The sequence below is a fragment of the Tamandua tetradactyla genome, chromosome 21 (assembly GCF_023851605.1).
Source record: "Tamandua tetradactyla isolate mTamTet1 chromosome 21, mTamTet1.pri, whole genome shotgun sequence".
NCBI lineage: Eukaryota > Metazoa > Chordata > Mammalia > Pilosa > Myrmecophagidae > Tamandua > Tamandua tetradactyla.
The window spans coordinates 34,670,293-34,696,038 of NC_135347.1; the positions used below are offsets into that span (position 1 = coordinate 34,670,293).

Consider the following 25,746-nt stretch of genomic DNA (forward strand, 5'->3'; position numbering starts at 1 on the left):
AAAAATTACATGTATTGTGTTGTTAGAGATATTATCTTCTCACTGTGATTATTTAATTGGCTCTATTAAATATATCACCGAAATGTTCATTCCAGCCCTGTGTGGTGTTCCATTCAAGACTAATGTCTGATTTATGAGACACTGACTTTATTGTCAATACTCCGCTGAACTGATTTTCTTGACCATAATAAGAAAGGGACAAACCTGTTCCTGTTCTAGCCGTACCTACCATTAAGCATCTGTCACGAGGCTCCCCGGCCTCGCTAGCACCCAGTCCGCATCTGTCTGCTCTGAGAGTGAGACCTCCTAGAGAGCTTCAGACCACAGCTCAGGCTGGGCAATGAAGTGAAAAGAAGACAGCTGACTGAGCCATCAACACATACATGTGGAATTAATAGAGCAGAGGACAAGGCTGCCAATCTGAACCCATTCCATAACATGAGATTTACTCACGTTATTGTAAAACACTTAACTGCACAGGGTTTATTAACATTGCTATATGTTTTTGTTAAGAAGCTTTAAGCTTAAAGAAATTTTTTATCTAGTTCACATTCCTTCAAACATGGAGGTGAATGAGGAATTATTACCGAGTCCCAACCTCTGTGAAGTCCTGTCTCATTTACTTACTGTAGAGAAAATTTCATGGTTCCTTTCTCCAAATCCTCAACATCCTCCTTCCCAATCTCTTTCCTTCTCTCGATCTCTAGCACAGATTGTGCCCTCTCCCCCACCCTACCACCCGGTGGATGGAAGCTTAAAAGAGGAGAAGAGAAGGAGAAGAAAGCTTAACAGGTGACACACTGGCTCATTCTCACCCGGCTACAATTTTTCTCCTGGGCTAAGTCCTGCGCGTTTCCGCGAGCTCCACACAAGATCATGAGCCTAACCACGTTTCTCCCTCGCCGTGAAATTCAAAAGAGGGAAAAGACACAAGTCTAAAGGAAAATAGCTTGGTTCTGGCAAGCTGCAGAAAGGCGGTATTCTTTGGTGCTCCAGAAGCAAGAGCAGCTTGGGCAGCTGCCCCGCGTGTGTCGCTGTCCAGCCCTCGATGCTGAATCCCAGGCCCTTGGGCCATTTCCCATGAGGTTCAATCCCTCGAAATCCGAATAGGTTCCGCCACAGTAGACAACTCATTTCCTTCTGGGGATTTCATTCAGAGGTCTGCATATTCTCTTTCCACAGTCCAAGAGTCTTGCACAGAAAGACATGGTGAGTCTTATGGAAATGTAATGGTACAGCTTTAGTTCAACACCAAAGTGAAGAGCTCTTTCCCTTCCTGAATCAACACAGCAGCATTTGGGGCCCTTGACCTCCTCGTGGATTAATTATTTTTCTGATAAGCACTGTAAAGACAGTGGTGATACAGCATTCTGCAATGCCAGGAATCAAATTTTACTACTTTTTTTTTTTAACTGAGGGTGAGAAATAGTGAAGGAGGTAAACTTGTAAACTAAGAAAGATGGTTGCAATGGTTAAAAAATAAATTTTAAAAAGAATTGTTTTAACATTGTCTTGGAGATGTGCTCATTTTCTTAGGCAATTTACAGCAGAATCTGGACAGTAGTACCTTCCTTCTCTGTTCCCCTAACTTCTGTCCGATTTGAAAGAAGAGCCCTGTTCTTCACGGCTAATGCTGTTATCCGCAGGGCCGCTGTAAGGATCCTCTCCCACCCCCATCCCCACCCTCCGGACATCAAAGAATCAAATAAATATAAAGAATGGACAGAAGGGAAGGAAAATGCCTCCCACCTCGCAGCCTTTGCTTCTCGGTAGTTATAGTCAAATGGGGCACTTCTTTCTTAAAAGTGAAGATGATTCTCAAGGCTACAGAATGTACAGGTAGACAGGGTGCAGACTTAAGGGATCCCAGGGATCCCTTTTTCTTTTTCTTTGTCTCTCTCGGTTTATTTTAGCCGCTTCTCCACCCCGCTGGGAATACCATTCAGATCTCAGTCCAGGTAGATCTGACGTCAACAGATGGCTTTCGTCGATTTGACGTGTAAACACTCATTTCCATTGCAGCTTGCCAGAGCTGGGGGCTCCACTCAGCCCGGAGACGGGAGCGCTGCACTGTGCGCTCGCCGCCGCCCAGCGTCTGCTCGCGCGCCTCCTGTCTCCTCCCAGAGCCGCCGCGAACTAGAAGTGGTCCCGAGCCCGCGGGTGGGAAGGGCTTTTCTTCTGTCTTGCCTTTCTTCCCTCTCGTTTTCCCACTTGTGTGCTAGCGAGTGTGTGTGTGTGTGTGTGTGTGTGTGTGTGCGCGCCATGGAGCGGAAAGCCTGGACTGTACAGTGTACTGGTTTCGCTCTCTTTTGCGCTTGGTGTGCATTGAACAGTGTGGGAGCGAAGAGGCAATTTGTCAATGAATGGGCGGCGGAGATTCCTGGGGGACCGGAGGCAGCCTCGGCCATTGCAGAGGAGCTGGGCTATGACCTTTTGGGTCAGGTAAGAGTTTGCACTTTCAAGAAACTTTCTGGGGCTCGAGAGGACTGGAGGGACTGGAGTGCGGTCCTGGGGGCCAGTCCCGGGTTGCACTCCCCTGCGCCCAGCGTGGCAAACGGCAAGGAGCTTCTCCAGCTTTTGCCCCTGGCGCGCTTGGAGAGAGAAAAGGCTTGAAATATTTATTGCTTGGGCTGGGCGCAGCCAGGCAGAAAGAAGCCGCGGCAGCTGGGTACAGCTTATTCTTACCGCTGTCGGTTTTAGAATTGAAAACCGTTCCCGCGCGATTTGGGAAAATCATCCGTCCACACTTTTCCGGGGAACTTGAGGTGCACGCAGGCTCTCGCCACCCAAGCGTCCCCCGGGTGAGGCTGTGCGTTCTTTCCTCCAGGACCCAGCCGGTCTGCGTCAGGAGCCGGCTATTTCCTTCTTTTCAATATGGCAGTATCAGATTCAAGTACTGATGCAGGGAGCCAAGCAGACTTGGTTAGGGGTGTCGGCGAGCAAGCGTTTGGGGGCACGCCCAGGGTTGCGGGAGAGCACCAGCGGCCGAGACTCGAGCCCGAGCAGCCGGGGGTCAGCGGAAGGCCTGGGGAGCGCCGCGAGGAGACGCTGGGAGAGGTGGATGAAGCACACCGGGACCCACTCTCCCAGCCTCTCGGTGGAGTTCCGGGATTTCACCCAGAACTTGCAAAGTCTGAGGTTCGCAACTTGCTGGACCAGTCCCCACTGCGGAATCGAACTCGCGAATAGACTGTGAGAAAGGGACTTTGTTTCTTGTACCTTAGCCCAGTGCGTAATCGCTTCCCTTGGGGTTTCAGCCTGTGATGGTAACCGTTGCCTGTCCGAGTAGAGGTTGCGCTAATCTCTGGAAGGGGGATGGGAGGACTCTGAGAAGGCAGGACGAGGGGGCTGCTTAGCTGCGTTACCCAAGGGGACCTAGGAGGTGCAAGTTTTAATCTAGAGCTTTCCTTTTCCTTGGCTCAGAATCAAACCCACTCCCCTTGCCTCGGAAGTTGGTATCTGTGGAACCTCGGGAGGAGGGTTCTAAAACATTTTGGCGCGGTTTTTATTTCTGGAGGTGGTGGTAGACGCAGCTGTAGTCACGGATGAGTAATCGGCGTGGGTGTTGGCGATTCCATAGATCGAATTCACCCGGGAATACTCCTTCCCTTGCCAGAGGCTTCATCCTTCAACTTTATGAGCCATACTGTCTTTGAAATGCCCGGCAGGAAAGCCAGCACACAGACTTAATTCCTCTTGTCCCAGTTGCAGATGGAGCCTTTTGCTTTGCCGGGCCCATTGAGCCTTTCCAGGTTTGATATTAGGGAGGAATAGGAGAAGGGAAAGAAGTATCCTCCAGGACTCAAGTCTAGCGGAAACCTGCTTAGAAACAAATGACTGCAGTTGAATGTCATTTGTGTGGTAACAGAGTTTATACCTGGCCTCTCAGTTTTTGCTGATTGAAGGAATCAAGATGGAAGGGGATTGGAGAGGGGTGAAAGTGAAAGAATGCCCAAAGGAGGAAACATTTGTGCAAGATTTAGGAAGAACAGTATGGGGTTACCAGGAGAACATGGTGAAACTGGAGAAGGTACTCCTGGCATAGGAAACAATTTGTGTGAAGACAGGGAGACACAAGGCAGCTTAGTAGTAAGTTTGGTAACTGCAAGTAATTTGTTGGGAATCATTGATACCCGAAGAGAGTGAGTACCAGATGGAGCTGTACTAGAGGGTACTACAGGTGTATGGGACCTGTGTGTCCTGCCGAATAAAACCTGGGGATTTAATCTAATATCCCTTGGGCAACTACTGAAAGGCTGAATGTCATGTGATTGGCAACTGTGTGGAAGGAGATTGGGGAAGAGACAAAAACATAAATCCCCCTTCCCTTGCTCACATATTAGCCACAGACATGCATCCAATGATGGACCAACCAATGTGGTCTATCAGAATAAACAAACATGAATTTCCTTTCGAAATAAACAAATATATTTCCCCAAAGTAAAAAATCAATGAATCAGTATTATTGTCAGGATCTTTGGGGAGGATATGGCATCATCATAGAAAATGTTAAAATAATGGGAAAAAAATCTATTTACATATGATTTGCATATGCTATATTTTCTCTAGCTATTTTCAGTTAAAATGGTATTAACAAAAAATTTTAAATAGTGATTCTTTCTAAAGGACTGTCAGTGCTTTTTTAGTCTGCTCATTTCTTCTGTTTAATTAACCTGACATCACTGTCTCAGAGTCCCTGATAGCCTAAGGATAAAGCTAAGATTACAAAAGTAACCAGTGACTAGAAGCAAACCCAGTTGGTGGCAGAGACAGAACCAAGCATTGGTGATCTTTTCCTATGGGTACTGACCTCTCTTCCCAACTTCGCTTACAGCTTATAGTACTTTCATTAGGTTCAGTAGGCTTGGGGTAGGGTCTAATCATTTCTGTTTTGAAAATTCTCTAGATGATGAAAACCACCAATTTAAAGAACATACTTTATTCTGAAAGCATGTCTGTCTCTTTGTTAAAGAAATACAGGGCATCTTGAGCACTTGGTAGCTTCAAATTAGGTACTATTTTGAGGAAAGGAATACCGTCATCAGAGAATAACAAATACAGTTCTAAATGGACCAGTGGTGTTAATAACCTCCCAGAGAGGTCTGCACACACTAAAGTGGAACCCTGTCCTAGATGTGGCATGCTTTTTCTCCAAAGCCATGAACTAGTGGGAAATCACGTGGTCACTGCTAGTAGCTGAGGATAATTATCACCATGGACTTGATGGCATATTTTATAACAACAATGAGTTGCTTTAGCTGAATCATATATAGTGCTCAAGGAGTTTGCCTGCTTTTACAAATCCTTGTTTTCTTACAGAATAAATTTGATTAAATGGGTTTTTTTTTTGAGAAATGTCTGTATACACTAGACTAATAACATAGAAAAACAAATATAGTTCTTGTAAAAGGTGTGAAACAGAAGCATCATCAGGCCCTCAAATACACTGTGAGCCCAAGTGATAATATCCTGAGAGTCATCTCACTCAACACACTGACAGGAGAAGACCTCTATCACTGCCTTCTTCATGGAGGAAAAAGTTAACTTTGACTCAATTAATGTGCTTAATGAGAGTTATCTACCTCTAAATTAGTTGGGTTTCAAGCTAGCCCATATATACCTTTTTTGGAAAGTGGATTTTTATTTTATTTTCTTTCTTTTATAGATTGGATCACTTGAAAATCACTACTTATTCAAACATAAAAACCATCCCCAAAGGTCTCGAAGGAGTGCCCTTCATATCACTAAGAGGTTATCCGATGATGATCGGGTAAGTGCTGTACATTTGTCTTCGATCTAGTACCTGACTTATCTGTTTTCTCTAGGATTTCCAACAAGAGCAAAAGCACTTTCCAACTATGATCCTTTTTCTTTACTGTGGTCATGATTATTTATCTGTAGTGTTTCTCTCCATAGAGTTATAATTTCACATAATAATGAGGTGAGACTAGATAGGTAAGAGTATGAAAGAGAATATTAAAAACCAAGTGGCAGCACTAATGAAAATGTTGACAATACAATCAATCAACAACCATTTATTATGTGCCTGTTATTTACCAAGCACTTCATTATTCAATGGAGGTATGCCAAAGAAGTATAATGTATGAACCCTGCTTTCAATAATATTTCAATGAAACTGAAAAATCATTCTGCGACTCCTATTTGGTTTGATTATAGAGGGGACTGATATTTATGTTAGAGCTCTAAATCCATGTCTTCTTGAGGCAAATATTAAGTACAGTATTGTTTGATAAAAAGTATTTGGTCCTTTTTCATTCTGGTTTGTATACAGAATCAAGAATTACGCAAAAACAGGAAATGTCTAGAACAAATACAGGATAGGCAAAAAGGGTGGGGACAGCGCATATTTAATGTACATATTGACTTTTGAAGTCTATTTTCAAAACCAATGCACATATGAAAGTGTTGTTTGTATTGCAATTCGCAGACACAGTGTTGCTGCTGTTGTTTTGAGAATGTACCAGCTATCATACTGTGAAAGTTTCTCCTGGCTGTCCTGATATCTGTACACATGATTTCTGTTGCCTAGGACACCCTAGGGGATTATAGAAGCGTAGTGGGAGAGAGCACACATCCTCTCAACTTCCTAGGGGAAAAAAAAAGTACAAGTGGTAGAAAGGTGATAAAACTGTTGAAAGGAGATAGAATTCATGAGGCCTGAAACAATTTGCTGTTTTATTTGTTCTTCAACTGTTAGAATTTTAAAAGAAGGACAAATTTGTGGGTGGGGAAAGATTGGGATTGTTTCATCGATACCCTAAAGTAAGAGAAGCAAGCACACCCGAGTAAGTAATGCTCTATCAGGACCACGGAGAGCGACCCGCAGCACATATGCACCCCTGCTAGGTTTTTGAGTCGGATTATTGCTAGATGTGAGAGACCAAGTGGGAGGTCCTGAACTTTACATTTTAAGTTATTTGTCTCATGAGGTCTTGCCTGCCCCCTTTCTCCAAGGCAGATGGTTTATTGTATGAGGGCTCTGAAAATTAGGTGACTTCCTGCCTAGTTTTAGTCCTTGGGCAAAGCAGGAGAGAGATTTTCTTCTCTTTCTAAACAAATACATGCCAATCATTATTGCACAAAAAATCAGACTGACCTCCCTTCTCATCTCCATAAGAGAAAATTTAAATAGAGTGGAGCAGACATATTTGTTATTCTTAATCAATGTATCTCACTAAAACGAACAGATGGCCTAGTTTTATTCTTTAGCTATCTCACTGCAAGTTAATTGTCTTGGGGAGTGGGGGGAAGGATCACAAGGCATAATGAAGAAGAGCTAAGAATTTTAAGAATATACTTTCCAATATACTTTACTACAAAAAGATTCTGTATAATTCTAAGAAATATTATCCCCAGAGTAATTGTATTGTAGCTTGGAACACATAAAAGCTTGCAGTGGAATATTGCAGTAGATGATATTTAATGTTCTCCCTAGATCAAAAGGATTATTTACAACTAAGTACATGATACCTATTATATACATAATAGAAAGATGCCACCAATTTGTGCCTCATTTGATCTGCTTTTCTAGAAATTAATATGGGTTACTGAGTAATGACATTAATCATAACACTGTTTCCTACAACTGGATGTTTATCTGATCATATTTCAGAGTGCCTCTTCTGATATTCCATTTTTTAAAATTGCCCTTGATTTTCACTTTATTGGTCTTTTTTGTGGGGAATAATATTCTTTCAAATAAGCCCTTTGAAATAGGCTATCTTTACAAGTCTGTTAATGAAATCTCTAAATGTAAGTGACCCACTTCTCCAAAGATTAGCACTTGTTCCCTAGCAGTTGACTTCCAAAAGACCAACCCAGATGACAGTGTATTCCAAGCATTGGGGTATTTTAAGCCAAAACAATTAAGCTTGAAAATACAGGCATTTTAAAAATAAATTATAGTGACTAATTTCTAGCTCTCAAGTCCCTCCCAATGTTTATAATAGGTCTGCAGTATATTTTCTAATTGAAAATTCAGGGCAGTCATAGTAGATGGTTTTATCCTTTAGTTACTAATATTTTTGTTTTTATTTTTGGATATGACTCATGAAAACTCTCCCATTAACAATATCTCACCACAAACTAGACTGCCATCATGGATACAGCAGAGAGGATGTGTTTGTGGTAGGAAATAGTCATGGTGCCCAGCAAAATAAAAGCATGTCATTATCTCATAGTGAATATAACCACAAGCAACCCCTTGTCCTCCTAGGGCCTCAAGTATAATAGGATTATGCCATAAATGCAAGCAGGTAATTTTCATATTGTCAGATCTCTTTGCATAATACATGAGGCTGAATTAATGGTAAGTGTGCATGGCTAGTGATACTCATTCATCACCCTTTTTCTCATATTAAACACCCTTAAGCATAGGGGAGCCAGAATTTTGCAAGACTGCAAACACACAGCACCTTTCTCATCTTATGCAACATTTGCAATTTCTACCGTTTCCATGTGAAAAAAGATAAATTAAGCCATAAGATCACCCTAACAGCAGTTGGGATCACTTAGGGACTCGTTCCATGAAAATGGACAAATTTTCAGCTGCAGAGCCCTGAAATTTCAATGTAAAAATAGGTATTATGGTCCATTTGCTGATAAAAGCAGGCTGAACTTTTACTTCCACTGTAGAGCACAGTGTAAATAATTTGAGGGAATCATCACTTCATTGACTGCTTTTCCTCCCCCTAAAGGTGCACTTTTCTGTAATAGAGGAAATGTCATCTCTCTAGTGGGCAATCCCTTCTTCTTACTGAGCTGCCAGTTTGATCTGTAGTCAAATGAAAACATTATGATGCTGCCTGCACTCTGATGGTATTAGAGAGAGGTTGATTACATGGAGATGGCCATTTGACTATTGATTTTCTTGCTATAAAAATCCTGTAGGTCATCTGGGCTGAGCAACAGTATGAAAAAGAGAGAAGTAAACGCTCAGCCCTGAGAGACTCAGCTCTAAATCTCTTCAATGATCCAATGTGGAATCAGCAGTGGTACTTGGTAAGTACAGACAGAAGGACTGTGTGGGATCTAGGCTTTTATATTGTTGCAGGTACATGACACACTTTCTTTTCTGATGGAGAATTCAGTAGAGGGCTCTATTACCTGGAGATTAGGGTTGGTGGGATCTTCTGTTTTGTTAGATGAGGTATCTGAAGCACAGATCTTTAGGTATTATGAGAGGAGGGATTGTTGCCTCTTTGTCCTATTAAGCTTGTCTGGGGTAAGTGCAGTAGATTCTTGTCTTATGTAATAGATTGGAGGTCCCAAAAACAGTACTCATGGCAAAACTTTATTTGGCTAAAGTTACTCCTGAGAAACCTTTAAAGCACTCTCACAGAGAGGCCATTCTTTTATATACAGCTGAGATTCCTTGAAGCAGGTTAAAGAAAGGAACACAAGTAAAGTCTATTTGCAAATGTCTAGATTTAGTATTTATCAGTATGTGGGTGTTGAGTGGAGAAATTGTAAATATTCCTGTTTACATTCGAGATGTTCTCACTTCTGTTTTAATGAGTTTCTATAGCAGAAATACATGTTAATAGAAGTGTATTTTGAGAATATGAGAAGAAATATTTTTTTCCATGACAAACATAAGCTAAGGCTTAGACAGCCTTTTAAAATAATGGATGGGAAAGAGGATCAATCCCTCTTGCTGCTCTCTTAACCTAAACAGTGCATGATCATTGCAACAGAAGACACTCATTGGCTACCACTTGTACATTTACTATGTGTCAAATATTACATTAAGTGTTTGAAATAAATTGGCCCATTTAGTCCTCACAGGAACCTTATGCTGAAGATACAATAACTATGCCCATTTAACAGATGAAGAAGCAGAGGCATTGGCAGTTCAATAACTTGCCAATATCACACAGTTACTTGTGATGGGGCCATCATTGATGGCTCCAGAGGGTATACTCTTAACAACCACACTCTGTAAATATTCTTACAACTGACACAGAGTCCTCATTCTTTGGCTCTGGCCAACAATCTGTGCGGTTTCCAGTCTCCTGTGAATCAGCTTCACACATAGCTGGTAAGTTCTTGATTTTTCACATCTCTTTCTGGGAAACATCAGCAAGAGAGCAGTCCACTCATTGACACTTTTGATTGTTGTTATTTATACACTGCTTTCTGACTACTTCCCCGGATATCTGGCACTCTTCTTATGTGTCTCTCTCACACTCTTGTGAGAGATAATCTCTTATCTGTGTTCCCTTACTGCACAGCTCTTCTTTCCTACTGTTGTACATACATAATTTTCAGAAAAAAATCTGAAAAGGAAAACCCCAAATCTCTTCTGACAGATACCCTTAAATCACACACAGGCAGTATGGGAATAGGCAGTTAAATTACAAGTCCTGGTGATACCACAGTCTCCTGGGCATTCCAGGTTCTGTGTTTTCTTTTACAAGAAAAGTTATAAAACATCCATGAATGACTGTGTACCAGACAATATAAAGTGAGCTCTATGTGGCAATAGAAGTTAAGAGTTTTTGAGGAGATGGAAACATGGAACATCAAATAAATCTTTGATAGATGAAAGCTTAAGCATGTCATTATAAATTAAAGAAAGTTAGGGACAGACTTCTTCGAAGCCATGTAGCTCTAGGACGAGGGGTTCAGAGTGATTCATCCACGCAAGTGATTTTCCATTAGAACATTGGGAAATGGGCAGCACTCTATTGATTGACACGGTTCTACCTTCAATTTTGTTTTTTATTTTATCTAATTGTCTTCTAAAGAGTAGCATGACCCAGGAGAAGAAAACACAGGTCTATAGGTCAGAGCGTATGTTCTCATTTTGCAGCAAGCAAAGCATGTTTTTACCAAGACTTATATTTTGGAGGTTTTTTTGTTGTTGTTGTTTGTTTTGTTTTGTGTTTTTCTTTTTACCAGCAAGATACAAGGATGACTGCAGCTCTGCCAAAGCTGGATCTTCATGTGATACCTGTGTGGCAAAAAGGCATCACAGGCAAAGGAGTTGTTATCACTGTACTGGATGATGGCTTGGAGTGGAATCACACAGATATCTATGCCAATTATGTGAGTCTGGGAGCTCTCTACAGAGACATGCAATTAGGGTTTTCTTTTCCTTCAAGCAGAAAGCTGCTCTGACCTCAGCCACCATGATGATGAGCCAAGACTTTGTCCTTTTCCTCACCCTCCCGCCAGCACATAGGAACTTGTTTTTTATCAGTGGGCATTGAAAAGCAAAATGCAGCCAAGGATTTTACAAAAGCATGTGTGTTGGGAGGGGGAGAGGGGAGAAAGCAACTACACATGCAAAATTAAAATCCATTTGGGGGGTACAAGTATCGTTCAGTGGTAGAATTCTCATCTGCCATGTGGGAGACCCGGGTTCGATTCCCGGCCCATGCACTTCCCAAAAACAAACAAGAAAGCAAACAAACAAAATAGAAACTCAGCAAATGGTGGTGTAATAACAGGATACTCACACGGAAAAGGAATGAAATGTGACCCCACCATACAGCATATCAAAAAAATCCATTCAGGCTCTGAAGCATTCACTGGGGCAATCAAATCAAGTCTGACGCCTGAAACCAATTTCATAGACTTCCTCTTCAAACCCATTGTGGGTTAGTATTGTTGACATTGAAGTTGTGTGACTGTGATTAGCTCCATGTAAATTTAAAGTGTATACCTTACAGTGCCAAACTGCCAAGCTGGAAGGAAAGTCTACTAGAACTGAAGATAAGTATATGAAAAGTACTTGTGTGCTTATGAAATTCCTCTTTAGATTAGGGTGGTGGATGTTTCTTCCCTAAGATTATCCCTCGTCTTTCTCTTACCCTTTCCACCCATCCAACCTACCCAGATCGAAGGGAAAGGAGAGATGAAAAAGAATAGTACAAGGTAGAAAGTAAGAATTATTGAAAGACATGGAAAGCACTGAGAAGTAGCAGAAGTGGGAAATATTTAAGTGTAGCAACCTGCTAAGAGAAAGGGGTGGGACCTGTAAGCTATATATGAATTTCAAGCATATTCCTTTTACTTAAATTACCCATTTGTTTAGGATACCTGGGAAGGCTGAAGGACATCATGGTAAACCTGAGCCCTGCCTCACAGTCTCATCTTTGTATCTATAAGACAGATGAGTGTCAAAGTGTCACCAACTAGCTCTATTGCCATAGTTAAGTCATTTAACTTTTCTCGGCCTCAATTTTCTATCTGGAAAAAAGATTGGTTGAACTAAGTAAACCCTGATTCCTTCCAGCTCTGATATCCTATGGGCTTCAATGAGCTATAGGTTTGGTAAGATTCACTGAGAATTGGATGCCAGCTTACTTTGTTGTGTACATCATCTCCACCTGGTTTATGAGTTTAATAAATTATCAGCACCTGGCCCAGAAACCTTGAAATGCAAAATTTAGTTACGAGCCAGGGCTAGAAGGCTTGGGAAGTGCGAGTTTTATTATGATGCTACTGTATTCCTTCTGTTTTCTCCTTAGGATCCAGAGGCTAGTTATGATTTTAATGATAATGATCATGATCCATTTCCCCGATATGATCCTACAAATGAGAACAAGTGAGTAAATGTGCATTTTTCAGAATACAGTATTTTAAAATGCTTCTATCTTATTTGATTAAATTATGCTGTAAATATGATCCATATTTCAACACTCAGAAAATGTTAGTGTATACCATCCATATCATAATATTTAGCTGTTTATTTTAGTTGTTTAGAGAAAAAGATATTTTAATATTTATTTTTACTTTATAAAAATATTTATTTTGTACTTCTTTCGGATTACAGAACTTTATTTCAATTAAACTTTCTTATTATATTAATGAAATTCTCCCCTTAAATGTGACTGAAATGGCTACAGCATCAGAAAGAATGTCTGGGTCATAAAGAGTAAAAATCTTAAGCCATTCAATCCCCCCAAATTCCTCTATGGATCTTTCAGTTTAACAGCATACTTGATTTTAGTTATGTAAATAAATACAGATGACCAAGATAAAAAAAAAAGTCCCACAACCAACTTGATATGGTGGCCACAATCACCCTTACCATTACCATACCCCAGAAAGGTATGCAAAGACACCCAACAAGTGAAATGCATTCTGAGATCTGGCCCCCCAGTCTGACCCAGTCCCCAGAGCTTCAGCCTGGTTAGTAGTCTGTTCCAGAGTTCTTGCTGGATATTTTTAAGCTAAAGGGAAGAAAAGGGATCTGAATAACCACAGGGTAATGAGGGAGACCAGGAATCACACTTCCAAAGCAAGAGCTCAAAGAAAGGTCCAGAGAGAAGTGACTGTTTCTAACCCTCTTTACTAGCCCCCCCAAAACTGCACACTCTAAGCATGTGGCCTCAAAGTGTCCATGCCCATGCAAGAACTCATCTTTATTCATAATGATATCCCTCATGGACTTCAAAGAGACATTCAAAGATTCTTCTTCATTTATTCCACTCAGGAGAGACTTGCACCAACATAGATCAAAATAAGGGGCTGGTGATAGGAGTGGGGATAAGCAAAGAAACTAAAAGTTCTTTGTGTAAATTATGTGTCACATAAATTACTTTCCTTTTCTCTGTGGATGGCTGTCTTGGATGAGTAACCAACTTGGGTCAATCAAGTTGTCTCTCTCTTTTTCTCTCTTAAAATTTTCATGTGGCTTGTGCAGTAATACTGACCTATACCTGTTTCTTTCTTTGGATGTTCTCACCTCCAGAAGGCCAAGAAGAACTCAAGAAGGGAGACTGAGGCACCTTGACTTGGCCTTATCTTCTGGGTGTATATGTCTTCCTTGGGGGGAAGGGGAGGCTTGTGGAGGGTTCAAAAATGCTCCTTTCAGACCCATTTATTTCTTCAAAGGATTCAAGTAAAGGGCTTAATGCCAGGACCTCTTAGAGGCTAGAACATTCCTACATAGGTACAACAAGATAAGCGCCCTCCTTGGGGGAAAATAGGACTGTGTCAGAAATTTTTAGCAGAATCCAGACAAACTTTCAGCTATATTTCTCAGTCAGGACAGTACAGGACCAGCAGGAACATTTGCTCTTTTTGAAATACTGGCCTTTTAAGTTTTTCTCAGCAAGTAGTCTTGACTTTGCCAATTACCAGTATAGAGGGTGACCTTGGGGAAATTATGTACTTCTCTCTGCCCCTATTTTTTTTTGTCCCCTAAAATGGGCGATGGACACCTACTTCCTACCTTTCTGAAAGGAACTCCCTGAGGAAATGGGCGATAATTGTTTAGAAGAAAAGGGAATGATTCTTAGAAGAGAGTTAAAATGATGACTTTCATTCCATCCCCTTGATCAAGGATGGAAATTTTCTCCCAGTTTTATGCGAGCAGCTGAGGAGACTTAGCAGGAGGTGTCAGCCTCTTTCCTATGCAGTAGACTCTGGGTGGGGTCTCAGCATCCCATGCATTCATGTGGTGGCTGCATGATAGGTGAATACTTGGTAAAATGATGTTCTCTAGCGTTTCTCTACTCATGAATCAGATTTCTTAGTGCTTATAATAGCCATGTTTTTCCTTAACTCAAGGAGCTCCGACACTCCTAAGGAAGCAGCCATATAATAATGTTTACTTTGTGCCTGGAAACTCTGAGCTTCTGAAGCCTGTCATGGACCTTCCACATGGCATAGAGTTAGTGTGATATAGTCACACAGTTAATAGCACAAACTGTGCAGCCAGATTTAGATCAAAGCTTATATCTACCATTTAATAGTTGAGTGTTTCTTTGAGTAAGTTACTTAACTTGAGCCTTGGTTTTATCAGCTATTAAAAACGAATAATGGTGATAGCTATTTCACTGGGTTACTATGAGGACTAAATGAGTTTATAAATGTAAATGGCTTAGATGAATCTGGAAAAATAGAAAAGGTTAAACAAGTCTTTGCTATGAAAATGGCAATGATGATAATGATGACAGTGAAGGTGATGATGATCAAATCTTGTCATTTGGCAACAGAGGTATATTCTTCATTCAATGAGAAATCTAATGTGACAAGAGTAAGAAGAAGCAGAGATGTCAATTCTTTGAGCCAGTTCAGAGTCTGCTTAGTCAGTTTGCTAAAGCTGTTGAAATGCAACATACCAGAAATGGACTGGCTTTTAACAAAAGGAATTTATTAGCTTACAAATTATAGTTCTAAGGCCATGAAAATGTCCAATTCAAGGCATCAAGAGGAAGATACCTTCTCTGAAGAAAGGCTGCTAGCATCCGGGATTCCTCTGTCAGATTGCAAGGCACATGGCTGACCTCTGCTGGTCCTTCACTCCCCGGTTTCCTTCCTTTCAGCTCCTGGTTTCACTGACCTCCTCTCTGAGCTTCTGTGGGTCCTCTCTTAGCATCTCTGGGGCTTTTCTCTCTCTGCTCTCTGGGCTTTCTCTATCCTTTTTCCTCTCAAGAAGGACTCCGGTAAAAAGAATTAAGACCAACCTTAATGGGGTGGGTCATATCTCAATTGAAATACCTAACCAAAAGGTCCCACCCACAATATGTCTACACCCTCAAGAATGAATTAAAAGAACATGGACTTTTCTGGGGGTCCATAACAGCTCCAAACTAGCACACTGCTATTTGAAAATGACACAAGAGCAACTATCACTCAGAATCCTTTGGACTGTCAACCCAAAAGGTAGCATCCCTATCATTTATCGGAAAGGATAATACAAAATAGAGTCTAATATGTTGTCAGATATAAATCATTTAGGCTTGGAAAATGAATATCTCTGTTTTGTCTTGGCCTTTATAGTGATTGGAGACCTATTTTTCGCCCAATTTCAAGGGTATCATCTCTGCAAACTATCTGTATTGTTGCTGTACTTTATTGCAATGTAAATGAGATTAATGGGAGTGGCATTTGAATGTTTTTCTGCAAATCAAAGAGGAATCACTAAATTATAAAATCTTAAAAGTTCAGGTAACTCATGTTATTAAGCTGACATGAATCTGGAGTGAGTATTTCAACACCAATATGGATTATTTTTCTCCATATTAAATAACATGTGTGACAAGGATATTTTAGCTGAAATAATAATAGTCTTTCACTTTTGGAATAATAAAAAAATAATTTGTTTAAATGCCAGTTAATATCATTGTTCTAAAATAATAGATGGTTTTTTTTATCTCAGTTCCTGATTTAAGGAAAGAAAAAGAACATTAGGTCTATAAAGAATTACATAGAACTACTTTGATAAAGTCTTCCCTTTTTCTCAAGGTGTCGAGGTGGAAAGTGAGGATAAGAGGAAGAAAAGTTATCAATTCATATTTGAACCATGATCCTACTGCAGCTTTCAGTAGAAAATAGTCCTTAGTGTGTAAGGAGAGATAAATCATGGGTGTGTCACATTGTATAGCTTTTAGGACAGAATCACAATGCTAGAAGTGTCTGCCAACTGCCTATTTCTGTTGGCTTGGGCTGGAGAACTAGCACTGGATTCTTTTTCCATCCTAGGTCCTCTCTCCTATCCTGTGTAAATGGGAATACAGGAGTGGTGACTCTGGGAACATATTTCCCAGAAGATACAACTGAATTTCTCCTAACAAAGGCAAAGAAGTCTAATCCATCAACAAAGCATAAGATGCTTTTTGTGTTCAAATGTCTACACATTTCTCAGAAAATGGTTGTGTTAATTTTAACAGCTTCATTTGCAAGTAAAGGAATCTTACCTCAAAGCTTAAATAAGATGGGAATTGTTCTTTTAAATTTTCACCTAAGGAATTCTCTGGTTTTAGGCATTTCAAGATCCAAGAGCTCAAATAATATATGTCATCAAACCAGGTCCATGATTGGGAAATCATGACTGAGGAAGGGCTATTACCCATAAGGAGAAAATTCTAGCAGACAAAATGAAGCAGATGTTTGTTCAGGGAAGACCTTGAATTAATGATAATTACATTGTTCTGATTAGGATTTCTCACCAGCATTAACATGAAGGAGCAGAAACAACCTTCAGTGGAAGGAGACCAGGAAATTAATTTTTGCACTTTAGGAAGAAAAAGAAAGATAAGTGAAACAAAACTATTTTGGGTGGCCCAGCCAATTTTGAATTTTTATACTCCATGCAAGTCTAAATTAATAGATGGCCAGCGTAGTAGAGTCTAAAAGTTGCTGGCTAATAGGGTTACTCAGTGCAAGTTCCCTTCTTTTGCCTTCCATGTTAGTATATCTGGTCAACAACTTCAACAAGTCTGCAACATTTATACAGCTCCCAGAGGTTTCCACAATGGGAGAAAGTCGTGAAATAAACAGATCCACCTAAAGGCTCTCTTGACTTCTTGGCCTTCTTGAGGTCAGAGTCAAGGTAGAAGAAGCCAATTACCCCCAAATTCCAGAAATGATGCTTTAGCAGTGGAATTTGGGGCATTTTCAAGATGTATATTTTTTCTCCAAATATACTGAATTCATATGGCAGAGCCAGCCTTGTTCAGACATCTGCCCCATCCAGAGTTATAAGTGCACCGTAGTCTCCCAATTAGCCTGCAGTGCTTTGTTAAAACCTCAGACTCCTTTTGGCATTAGGAAACCCTCAGAGGTTTTAGTCTGGTGCATGGTTAGAGGAAGAGAGGAGGTTTTTAAGAGGGAGACTCTATTTTATCACATCCTATAGGGCTGGTCCAGGACAAACTAATTCAAGGCAATCAGTAGGGGGGAAAGTAAAGAGCCACTTCACTACCAAAGAGCACAGAGCGGAGGTCATTTCATTGAAACAGTTTCTGAAAGTGTCAGAATGCTCATAATAGTATCAATAGCTAACACTGAGTTCTTACTATTTGTCAGCCACTGCTCTAAGAGCTCTATACACAAGAGTTTCTGTGATCTTCACAACAACCTTTGAGATTAAGCAATTTACTGGAGATTACAGCTAGTTAATGTCAGAAGGTAGAATGTGAACTCACATAGTTTAGCTCTAGAACCAGTGCCCTTAAACTGAACATACACTTCATACTCCAGTAGGAACAAAATCAGAAACAAGACAGTTACAAAGTTAATGTATCCATGTACCCGGGATTCAAGTGCAAAATAAATATTTGGTCCTTATTTATACTTTATAATTCTTATTCTTTTTTTTTTTTTTTTTTTTTTAATCCTCAGGCATGGGACCAGATGTGCAGGAGAAATTGCCATGCAAGCAAATAATCGCAAGTGTGGGGTTGGAATTGCATACAATTCTAAAGTTGGAGGTAAAGCAGAGGGTTGATTCTGTTGTTTTCTGCTTTAATTTGAGGCTTGCATCATACAGTGCAGATAGGGTGGGGGTTTTCTTTTCAACAACCAGAGGAGGAAACAAACTCCATGCAAATTTGCTGTAGGACCTTGAGTGTGATTTGCAAGCAAATCAATAGATCTGTATTCCTAGAAAATGGATAGCTGAATATAGCCCACACATCTTTGTGGGAATAAATAGAAATGATTGCTGGCTTTTGAGCCAAATCTAATTTTCTATATGTTCAGATTTAGAAGGGTTTGTTATTGAGTGCTTGCAAAGAGAACAGAAGGAGGGAGTAAATTTAGACAGAGACATTCCTTGCCTCTCAATTCTCTAGAAGTTCTTTATTCCATAGCAATGAACAGTTTAAAAATGAAAAAGAGTGCATATTTGTTATATTAAAAGTTAGGATGTATTTGGGAGCAAGAATTAATATTGTCTAGTTGTTTCAGTCAGGATCCTTATATAAATATATGGCAAGTTCCATCAGATTGAGGATAGTTTAATAAAGGAACTGTTTACAATGCTAAAGAAAATCAAGAAGAGGCTGGCTAATGCAGGCAGATATACACCTTTAGGTCTAAAGGAAAAGGGGGAGGGAGGAGTCAGAGGGCTGTAACTGTAGGAAAGGGCCGGTGTCCAGGTACTGCAGCCTTGAATACCAGGGAGCTACTTCTATGCAAGGAGGGATCCAGGGAATAAGTACTTCCCTCTGCTGTTGTCCCTCAACCTTCAGCCATTGCTGAACCCAATAGAAGGGCAGCGATTAAGGCAATCCACTGATACAGTCCATATTCTAATAGAGAAGGGTAGAGAGTGGATCTTCAAGGGCTAACAGAGATATAATAATTGCTCTCTCCTCTTTATACTAGCCACACTTCAGGCTTTCATGGTTATGTTATAAACTTTTAGTTTAATTTCATTTCCAAAGCTATACCAATGAAAAAAGATCAACTGTAGAACATATCGATTACAGTAAAACCCTCTTAAACTATACGAGTTCACCTTCAATTTGATTATATATTCCTTTTTAGAAACCAAATAAATACATGATATATAATGCATTCTTATTACTACAGCGCACTCTTAGAATTTTATGTGCCATTCCTGATCCTTTGATACTGTCATCTTCAAAGTGCAATGTTAAGTAAAAGAAAATGAAGGTAAAGGCACAAATAATGTAATCACCTAGAAAAGGAATTCACTTTTTAAGTTACAGTGAACTAAGTAACATCAGAAGTTAGAGAACACTTATCTTTTCATTTTATAGAGTAAGAGTCAGAAGCTAGTTTCTCAATATAACAGAAACTAATTTGTGGCAGTGTAGAACTAAAATTCAAGACTTCTAACTCCAAGGCCAATGATTTCTTTTTCATTAGTTCACCCTTTGATGTTCTAGCCCCAAATGACTCTTTTTTTGCATGGGCAGGCACTGGGAATCGAACCCAGGCCTCCCGCATGGCAGGCGAGAACTCTGCCAGCTGAGCCACCGTGGCCCACCCCCAAATGACTTTTTAAACACAATTTTACAAATATGACTACAACTTACCATGTCAATTACATTATTTTTTTTTTTTAAAAAAACCTTTGTTCCATAGTAAATAATAATATGAAAATCTAAGGCTGTGCGCTCCATTGTGTTATCATCCTAAAGCCAGGGATAACGAGGTAGCTGCCTGTATCTTTCTAAATTGCTTTTGCCTTCTTGGCTCTTGAATTCATGAGTCTAATAATGGGTGACAGCCTGGTGGAAAGCACAAAGAGCTACTGCATCTTCCTTCTCCTGATGAAAAATGATTCCCCCTCAGGAGCAATGATTTCATCCTTGAGATTATTTAGAAGAAAAGGAAGCATGTTCCTTGGAAATGTTTCTAAGCAAACATATAAAAGAATGGCCTCCAGGTTATTTTTAATCAGTGCTTAGAAACGGGTGTTCTTCTCTTATCTGCTAGCTTCCTATTGTACATATTACTTTTCAAACTGTACATATTCTATATAGGGTCCTTTTTATGACCCAGCCTGCCCAGCCATTCGTGGTACAGTTGTGAACAGGCATGTGGAGGGAAGATTGTTTGGTGGGTCTTTTTGAAAGTTTTCCTGTCATTTTCATGTTGTTAGGGCAGTGGATGGAGGGGAAACTTCAGATATTTTATAATTGACAACAACCGTAGGCACTTCATCTCATTCAAGGACGAGACCCTTCATTCTCAAAGGGGCTACTGGGAACAGAGCTTTGAGTGGGACCAAAAGTATGGCTCCTGCACAGTGCTTCTGGTTATTTCTAAAGGGTGAAGAAGCAACTTTATGGAGGATGTGGCTTGTACCTTTCTTCTGTGCTGTTAGTGCTTAGTAACTTTGGAATGTCCACACTGACATGAGCTTACCTGTTTTACTGCTGCTCAGGCATAAGAATGCTGGATGGCATTGTGACAGATGCTATTGAAGCCAGTTCAATTGGATTCAATCCCGGACATGTGGATATTTACAGTGCCAGCTGGGGTCCTAATGATGATGGGAAAACTGTGGAAGGACCTGGAAGGCTAGCGCAGAAGGCTTTTGAATATGGTGTCAAGCAGGTGAGATGAGACCTGACCTATGGACATGAGGAGAAGGGAAGAACACATGTTATATGGAAAGAAGTGGTTATGAATTTCTGGTTAATGTCCTTTATAATTGTACATGCATTTAGAGACTCACATCGTTCTTCAGAGGAATGGAAGTTAAGGGCTAAGTGAGTTTTCCCTTTTGTGTCTGACATTGAATAGAGATTCATTACTTTTAGGATATTTGCTTTTAAAAAAAACTAACACTTCTAGACATTTCTTTCTCCTTTCTTACTTTCCTGCTGCATTTGGGTTTTTATGCAAGGTGAAACTACTACCCAGACTTCTTTAGGATGCTCTGAAATGCATTCTTAAATATAGTAATGTGTACCTCCCACTGTACAAGTACCCTTTGTATACTTGCGCTTCAGTTATATGGTTCTGTCAACTTAGGTTTACTGTATTTTTGCATAGATTCTAAGGCTTTGTACTCCACAGGAGGAAACAAAAGTAGAAACTTTGGAGAGCACATATTGAAAACTCATAGAAAGGATGGCATTGATGAGTTCCATTCAATTGAATGGTCTTTTTTTAATGCAGCTGCAAGGCAGATCTGAATAATGGCTGATTTGGACATTCAATGTCAGCCAGAAAACTCAAGCAGAAAGAAAGGCAGGAAGTTCAAAGGCAAAAACATAAGCCAAGGGAAGAGTGAAAAAGTGTGAGTGAGTGCTAAAGGCCAGATTACGAATCCCCCTGATAAAGAAAAGACTTAAAGAAAGGCACATGATTAGCCTTAGCCCCAGCTGGAGAGGGCCAAGTGAAGAGGACAAGAGGGCTGAGAGCCCGATGGCTCCTCATGCCCAGTCCTGTGAGAGCTGCAGCATTGGTATTGGAGGACCTAGTATTGAAACTAAACCCCAGATAACCTCTGGGAACTCCATGCAGGTATTTGCTTGTTGGAGTTTTACTGGGATGTGCGAATGAGCCCAACAGATGTTGACAGTTGTTACATACTTTGACTCTTCCTTTAGGGGAGACAAGGAAAAGGCTCCATCTTCGTCTGGGCTTCCGGGAATGGGGGCCGTCAGGGGGATAACTGCGACTGTGATGGGTACACGGACAGCATCTACACCATCTCCATCAGCAGTGCTTCCCAGCAGGGCCTGTCCCCCTGGTACGCTGAGAAGTGCTCCTCTACACTCGCCACCTCTTACAGCAGCGGGGATTATACGGACCAGCGAATTGTACGTTGTTTTTGTCTAACTCTCTGCTTGGGTGGGAGAGCACGGCTTGCTTTCAGAATGAGCCTCTCAAGGCACCTTTGGTAAAATTGATTTCCTTAAGCTTGGTTTCTCAGTTGGGGAGACTCACGCTTACTCTCTCGAAAGGTGGCATATATTGGGAAGTTCTCTCTCTCTCTCTCAGGGATAATGACACTTCTGCCAAGAGGATCTTGCCTCTCTGTCAGACTCAGCCCTAAGAAGCCACCAAACCTGTCATTACATAAGCGAGACTCCAAATGTCTATTCTGCTTGTCTCTTCCCTCCCTAAAAACAGCCTTAAAGGAGATTTCAGGGTTGTAGGGGCTTTATCAGTCTTGTGCTTGTTGATTTGTCAGTAGCAGGGATATGGTCTGACTTGCCCTTTAGCAGATGATAAAAAACACCAAGTGTGCATACACTAGTCATGTCTCCTAAGAATGGACAACCTACAAGAAAATAACAGTCTAAATTTCCCCTGAGGTGAACTTCTCAGCATCTCAATAAGTAGCTCAGGGAGGTTATATGCTCAGAGAGCTCCTCCAGCCCACGCTTGGCTGTGCCTTCACTTCCATGAGTCAGACTGCCAAGGGCAATTATTGGATTTCCTTTCAAGGACTCAATGATGGAGCACCATTTGGGGGGCTTTGAGAACAAAGAGAGGAACTTTTAATTTAAAATTTTAGAAACCCAAATTTAACTCTTGACACAGGAAGAACCAGCTAGTTTAAGTATGTACATCCTAATCTCAATGAAATAGCAGGCCATTAGCCAAGTAGATTGTGGGTCCCATAATAATCCCATAATAACTGGACCTTGGGATATGTATAAAATTCCTGTTGATGGTATCACAGCACAATAATCTGTACTATCTGCTTCATGCAGGACCACTTTTCAAGGATTCTGCCTGTTTCTGCAGCCTACTCTAGACAGTAAAACTGGTTTCAATTTGAAAAGCCCTGATCTCCCTCACTTGCCCAGCTTTCAATTACTCAAATATTGCACAATATAGGTAGAATACTAGTGGCATTCTACCTAAGGGTTCTTTACAGCAGGCATATTTCACATGGTCTTTGAAAGGAGCGTATCTGACATATGTCCCTCTTGAGTTCAGAGCCCCCTGGCTGGTTGGGTGTCCAGGGCTGCCTTCCACAGAATGGCTTGTTATGCATTTCAAAGCCACCGTTTCATAGGCTGTCCTTTATCTGAGCTACCCTGCACTGAAACGGGAGGAAGAGCTTCAGTCTTTGTAAAAATCTCTCCTTAGGTAAACCAGCCGTAGGTGACATAGCTGGTGGATTCTGTTTGAGACGCAATAACCTCTTGCAAATTTCTTCCTGAACACAGTCATCTCAGAGCTTAGTTGCGTCAACAGGTAAAAAGGGCACCCTTGCTCCCTCAGCTCTCTGAGGAGCAGAGACACCATAACCTGAAAAATTCAATGACTCCAAGTGGGAAGTCAAAGGAGGTGATGATAGAACAAATTATTTTTTTACACCTCCATCCCACACATTGGCATCTCTGGCTAAAAACCAGAATGCTAGAAACCAGATGAGTGTCCTGTTAGCAATCCTTTGGCCCGAACTACTTGTTAAACCAGCCACACTATGGTTCATAAAACCAGACTGGACAGGAAGTCCTTTTGTTTTTTCCCTCTTCATCTCAGCAGCCACTTTGTTCCTCTAAAGTTAGCCTGAATATTTCTTTACTTTCAATCATGTTGTGCAAGAATTTCAGACATGATGGAATTTAATCCTCAGAACGTGAGCCAAGAAATATCAACCTCATTTTACAGAAGGGGAAACCAGGTTATTGGCCCATAGTATGTATTTTAGTAACAGTTCTAGAATTTGAGTCCAGGTCTAAGTCCCATACACTTTCCATTTGAAAAACTCAAAGTGCAAAGGTGGACACTAACAGGCATCAAATCAAGTCATCAGGGAGAGCAGGCTGCACATAAAGCACATTTTGTGCAAGCATTTCAGATCACCAAGATCAGGATGGCTTTGCATCCTTTCGTGGACGAGGCCGCCAGATGTCAATCTTAAGGCAAAAGGGAATTTTGCATAAAGCAGAATTTCTAAATATGCCAGACCAAACACAATGGACCCGATGATTAATGGGCTAGCATGATTCACAGTGATTCTGAAACAGTCCCCTTTTTATAGACAGCACTTTGTTTGGGAAACTCAGAAGGAAAAATATTCATAGTGGGAGTACTTCATCCCCAGAAAAGGCATCTTGATGCCAGAATTATAGACAAGTTTCACATAGAGAAGAGTGAACTACAATATCAGCAGATGGCCAACATCCGCCCGATAGCTTTGAGGAGGAAGTGGGAATCGCATTAACTGAGTTTCCTGATCATAGCAGATGCAGCCCTTGGTAGGGTTAACCCCGCGAGCCAGGATCCCGCTCCTCACGTGTTCTCCCTGCCTTGCTCTCCCTCTGATCCCACCCAGACCAGTGCGGACCTGCACGATGACTGCACCGAGACTCACACGGGCACCTCGGCCTCTGCACCTCTGGCTGCCGGCATCTTCGCCCTGGCCCTGGAAGCAAAGTAAGGCCCAGACAGTTTCTATCCCCTTTACTAGGGCTTCATTCACCTTCTTCTTTTTAAATGACATGTAATTTTTTTTTTTTTTTTGCATACAAGGGTACAGGAGAAAATTTGGAAAATACAGAAGAGTACCTCTACTTTGACATAACCGCTATTGTCTTGATTTAGATTTGATGCACACACAAATCTTGCAAAATTGGAATTGTAATATACATGTTCTTTTGTAACCTGCTTCATTAACCCACCCAATAATAAATTAAGAGCACTTTCTCATACCTAAAGCAATGGTCCTTGACCTTTAAAAACTTATGGTCAGGGTGGGCCACGGTGGCTCAGCAGGTAAGAATGCTTGCCTGCCAAGCCTGAGGACCCGGGTTCGATTCCTGGTGCCTGCCCATGTAAAAAAAAAGAAAAAAAAAAAAAAACCTATGGTCAGGGATGCAAGGGTAGTTCAGTGGTAGAATTCTCCACCTGCCATGCAGAGACCTGGGTTTGACTCCTGGCCCAATACTTCCCCCCAAAAGCAAAAACAAAACAAGCAAGCAAACAAAAAAACAACCAAACAAAAATTCCACAAATGGTGCTGTAATAACAGGATGCTCACAAGGAGAAAGAAGGAAATGTGACCCCGGCCATACAGCATACAAAAAACAAAACAAAACCTATGGTCTTCCCTCCTAAGACTCGTCCCCAAACCTCAAAGCCTTCTGCTTATTCCTAAGAGGCAAGGAGGTTTTGTCCAAGATAATTTCCTGTGGGTAATATTAGAAACAATGAGAATATAAATCATCTTTTTTCTCAGATTATATAAACCCAGTCCTGGAGCTGATATACCCAGGTCATGAAAATTAAAACAGGATTTCTATCTTTTCATAGTATTCCACTCTAAAAATGCAAATTTCATCAAAGTCATCTACTCATACTTTGAAAAATACACTTATCCATTAATATTGGTTGTCCTCACTGATAAATTTCTCAGGAAAAATATTCAGAAATGGAATTTCTGGGTCAAATAGCGGGCACGGTTTAATGATTTTGATACAGGTTGACAAGTTGCTGCCTACAGACTGTACCATTTTCTATTTCCACCGGCAGTATATGTGTGAAAGTGCCAGCTCCCTAATCCCTTGCAAGAGCTACTTTTATTATCTTTTAAAATGT

General features: G+C 40.9%; 1 protein-coding gene across 2 annotated transcripts in view; it reads left to right on the forward strand.

Moving 5' to 3' along the window:
• Positions 1-2,059: 2,059 nt before the first annotated feature.
• The window catches only part of PCSK1 (proprotein convertase subtilisin/kexin type 1), a 43,241-nt gene continuing 19,554 nt past the window's right edge, over positions 2,060-25,746 (forward strand). For both annotated transcript variants that reach the window (XM_077139085.1, XM_077139086.1), the window contains exons 1-9: positions 2,060-2,442; positions 5,666-5,770; positions 8,911-9,021; positions 10,924-11,070; positions 12,498-12,574; positions 18,103-18,191; positions 20,621-20,793; positions 21,795-22,007; positions 24,485-24,585. In XM_077139085.1, coding sequence (XP_076995200.1) covers positions 2,263-2,442; positions 5,666-5,770; positions 8,911-9,021; positions 10,924-11,070; positions 12,498-12,574; positions 18,103-18,191; positions 20,621-20,793; positions 21,795-22,007; positions 24,485-24,585 — 1,196 coding nt within the window. In that variant the 5' untranslated portion in view covers positions 2,060-2,262. The remainder of the gene's footprint in view (positions 2,443-5,665; positions 5,771-8,910; positions 9,022-10,923; positions 11,071-12,497; positions 12,575-18,102; positions 18,192-20,620; positions 20,794-21,794; positions 22,008-24,484; positions 24,586-25,746) is intronic.